A 3,136-nucleotide genomic window follows, 5' to 3' on the forward strand; every position below is an offset into this window, starting at 1 on the left:
GTTGGAGAGATCAGGTGACGAATGACCTGGCTGCACTTGGTATCTCGAATCGACTGGCGCGCTGTTGTAAACTCGGTTATAACCGCGTAGGCGGTGCCTACTCCAGTAAGGAAGAAGTACAGAAACCTTTAGACGATTTTAAAGTTTAGTAACCCAAATTATAATGTGTCTCAATATTAAAAATTGTAAAAGTCTGAAAAAAGTCAGTATTAAGAGAGGTCCCTAACGAGTCTACCATTAAAAAGTGTCGTAGCTATTGATCATTGCGGATTAACCATAAATCCTTATAAAACTGAGCTAGTTTTATTTACTAGAAGATACAAAATCCCTGAGCTTACTCTGCTTTCGTTGAGGTGGTCTTTTCTTCCATCGGTGAACAGGGGCTTATCCTTTATAGGAAGCTCTCATGGAAACCAAACATCGAGGAGAGAGTGAGGAAGGCATCAGTCGCTTTGTATTGCTGCAGGAGAGCCATTGGAAAAGTTGGGGTCTTTCACCAAAAGTTGTATAGCGTAGTGGTGGCTCTATGAAACCGTGGTTAAGCATATAATGTTTTATTCAGTCGTTGTCTGATGGAAGGCGTTCGAAAAAATCATTCTAGCTAACTCCTGTCAAATTGAGAGAAGATATAACAAAAGTTGTACATACAAGAACATCATTCTAATCATTAGCTTGTATTACAGCTATATGCTATATTGGTGCGATATCGGCGGGTCCGAAAAATGAGCAGTCTCTTGGGGTGATATGTATGTACGTGTGCGATCTCAGAATGATATCGCAACCACTGGGAGACTAGTTCGTATATATGTGTACAGACAGACAGGCAGACGACTAAATCGACTCAGTTCGTCATGCTGATCATTTATATAAACATATTAAAGGGTCTCCCACGTTTCCTTATTGGTATTACAAACTTCTTAGCAAACTTCATATAACCTGTTTAGGGTATAAAAACGCGCATGCGTTAATGGCACGCATGTTTGCTTGAGAGCAGCGAAAATTAAATTCATAAAAAGGGAATACGGCAATTTGAAGTTACTCTTCCACTTAGTATATTATGCAATATACCAAAACACCTACGCATACATACATATGCATATGTACATACATATGGAGGATGCACTTATCCTTTACGCAACGATGAAATTACGAAAGCCCACAAAGCGAAGCGGCAAACTGAAGTTGTGTGCAAAAGCTTCACCGAAACAAGTTTGATTTTTTTGTTCGTGATCTTTGTTGTTGTAAAACTAAGAAAAAAAATAAAGAAAACATTGCATATAGTTTTTGGGTTTATTGCGAATTCTACCAACAAAAACAAACACTTTTAAAGAGTGTAGTAAAACAAAGCGTGTGACTAAATGTTTTTTTTTTTTATTTTTCTGTTTTTTTTTATTTACTTATATTTCTTCTTTCGCTTCTGCCCGATTTGCTTTAATTTATGTGTTAATTAATCTTGGAGTTGCCTTATCAAAGTCTGCTCCGCAAGTTCTCATATTTATTATTCTAATTTGGGCATCAATTCATACACATATACACTCATACACACACATATACATATTTATATTATTGTTTATTATTTCCTTTCTGTTTAGCATATGCCGGACCGGTGTTGACCGTAGGTCAAGTTTTCGAATCACACAAACCAACTCAGAAGCGCCGAGCGCGGTGTGCTTCGCGGTATATATACATGTGTGTGTGTGTGTGCAGTGACAAACAGGCGTTAATTGCAAAATCAGCTGAAGGCTGGGATTCACTTATCAATCAACGACAACAACAATACACGGCGATTATTTGCACATTGCAGCGTTGACTTTACATTGCCTTGCTTCACACTTATAGAATTTTTTTACACACATTCACACACACATATACATATAAGTACATTAGGCCTTAATACAGGTAACTCGGTCGAGTATTGTGGCTCAACAGCGCCCTCAGCTTGTATATAAGCATTGATTTCGAGGGCTTGCTGGCATTCAGTAGCAAAGCGTCTGTCAACGCATTAACAACAACTAATTAACTCCAGACTCAAGTCAAATCAAATAAACAGCAGCAAGATGAAATGCACACTATTTGTATTCGCTATAATCGCTTTGTTGTTGTGCGCCAGCGTACAGGCCGCAGACAAGTCGGGTGAGTAGATAGAAGAGGCGAATTGGCAACTAATTTGAATTAACATTTCACTTTTCAATACCTTTCACTTTCAAACGAAACATGCCTCTATATACATATGTGTTATGTTCTTCGTGCACAGCTTGCTCGCAGCCCAAAGAAGTGGGTCCATGCCGCAAATCCGATCCGAAGGTCTTCTACAATAGCGAGTCGAAGGCCTGTGAGGACTTCATCTATGGCGGCTGCCAGGGTAACGACAATCGCTTCGACACCAAAGAGGAATGTGAGAAGCTTTGCCTTTAAGCGCTGCAACCGATGTATATCGATAAATTACACAATCGATTGTGTTGTACCATTTGAGGCGTTTAATTGTCGTTAATGCAAATGAGCATGAATATAAGTATGAGTATGAGTATTTGTTAAATAATTATTATTTCACTTTTGTTAATAAACAGTTAAGTTGCGCAACATTTGTTTAGAAATAAACACGGTGTATTATTTACATACAAAAAAAAAAGCAAAAAAGGCAGTGGAATGTGATTGCGCTTAATTGCTCGGTATTAAATTGATTTTATGCGCAATTAAAAAAAATTATATCTAAAATTATGAACGAGTGGTGGTTATTAGCAACCTGTTGCAGATCATGTGAAATCGATAAGTACATATGTACATATGTATAACACGTGGTAACACTTTGCAGTATAACTTTAGTGAAGCGGTCATGATTTTCGTGAGAGGGCGTGAATGAAGGGAAATAAGAAAAACCTTTAACGGTCAGTTTGCTATAGTGTGCAGATCTGTACAATATGTTTCGAGATTAGAGCCTTGATATATAACCTGAGACAGATTTCGTAAAGATAATTTATCAATTGGAACATTTTTCCATACAAAGACTTGATTATGATCGGGCAGTTTGCGTAGCAGCTATATGTTATGGTATTCCGATCTAAAAAATTTGTTCCGAGATTTTTGCATTGCCTAAGAAAATGGACTTCGCAAAATTTCGTGAAGATATCTTCTTATT

General features: G+C 37.6%; 1 protein-coding gene across 1 annotated transcript; it reads left to right on the forward strand.

Moving 5' to 3' along the window:
• The first annotated feature begins 1,962 nt into the window (after nt 1-1,962).
• LOC120768228 (protease inhibitor-like) lies at nt 1,963-2,598 on the forward strand. The gene is made up of 2 exons (XM_040094813.1): nt 1,963-2,133; nt 2,255-2,598. Exons 1-2 carry the CDS (start codon nt 2,058-2,060, stop codon nt 2,413-2,415), a joined length of 237 nt encoding a protein of 78 aa, XP_039950747.1. The 5' UTR covers nt 1,963-2,057; the 3' UTR covers nt 2,416-2,598.
• The last annotated feature ends 538 nt before the right edge of the window (nt 2,599-3,136 follow it).

The sequence above is a fragment of the Bactrocera tryoni genome, chromosome 2, assembly GCF_016617805.1.
Source record: "Bactrocera tryoni isolate S06 chromosome 2, CSIRO_BtryS06_freeze2, whole genome shotgun sequence".
In the NCBI taxonomy this organism is placed as follows: domain Eukaryota; kingdom Metazoa; phylum Arthropoda; class Insecta; order Diptera; family Tephritidae; genus Bactrocera; species Bactrocera tryoni.

Excerpts from the sequence above, each read along its gene's own strand:
- LOC120768228 (XM_040094813.1), top strand. The coding sequence starts at position 2,058 with ATGAAATGCACACTATTTGTATTCGCTATAATCGCTTTGTTGTTGTGC. Across the intron at positions 2,134-2,254 it reads ACAGGCCGCAGACAAGTCGG|CTTGCTCGCAGCCCAAAGAA; the intron begins GTGAGTAGATAG and ends CTTCGTGCACAG.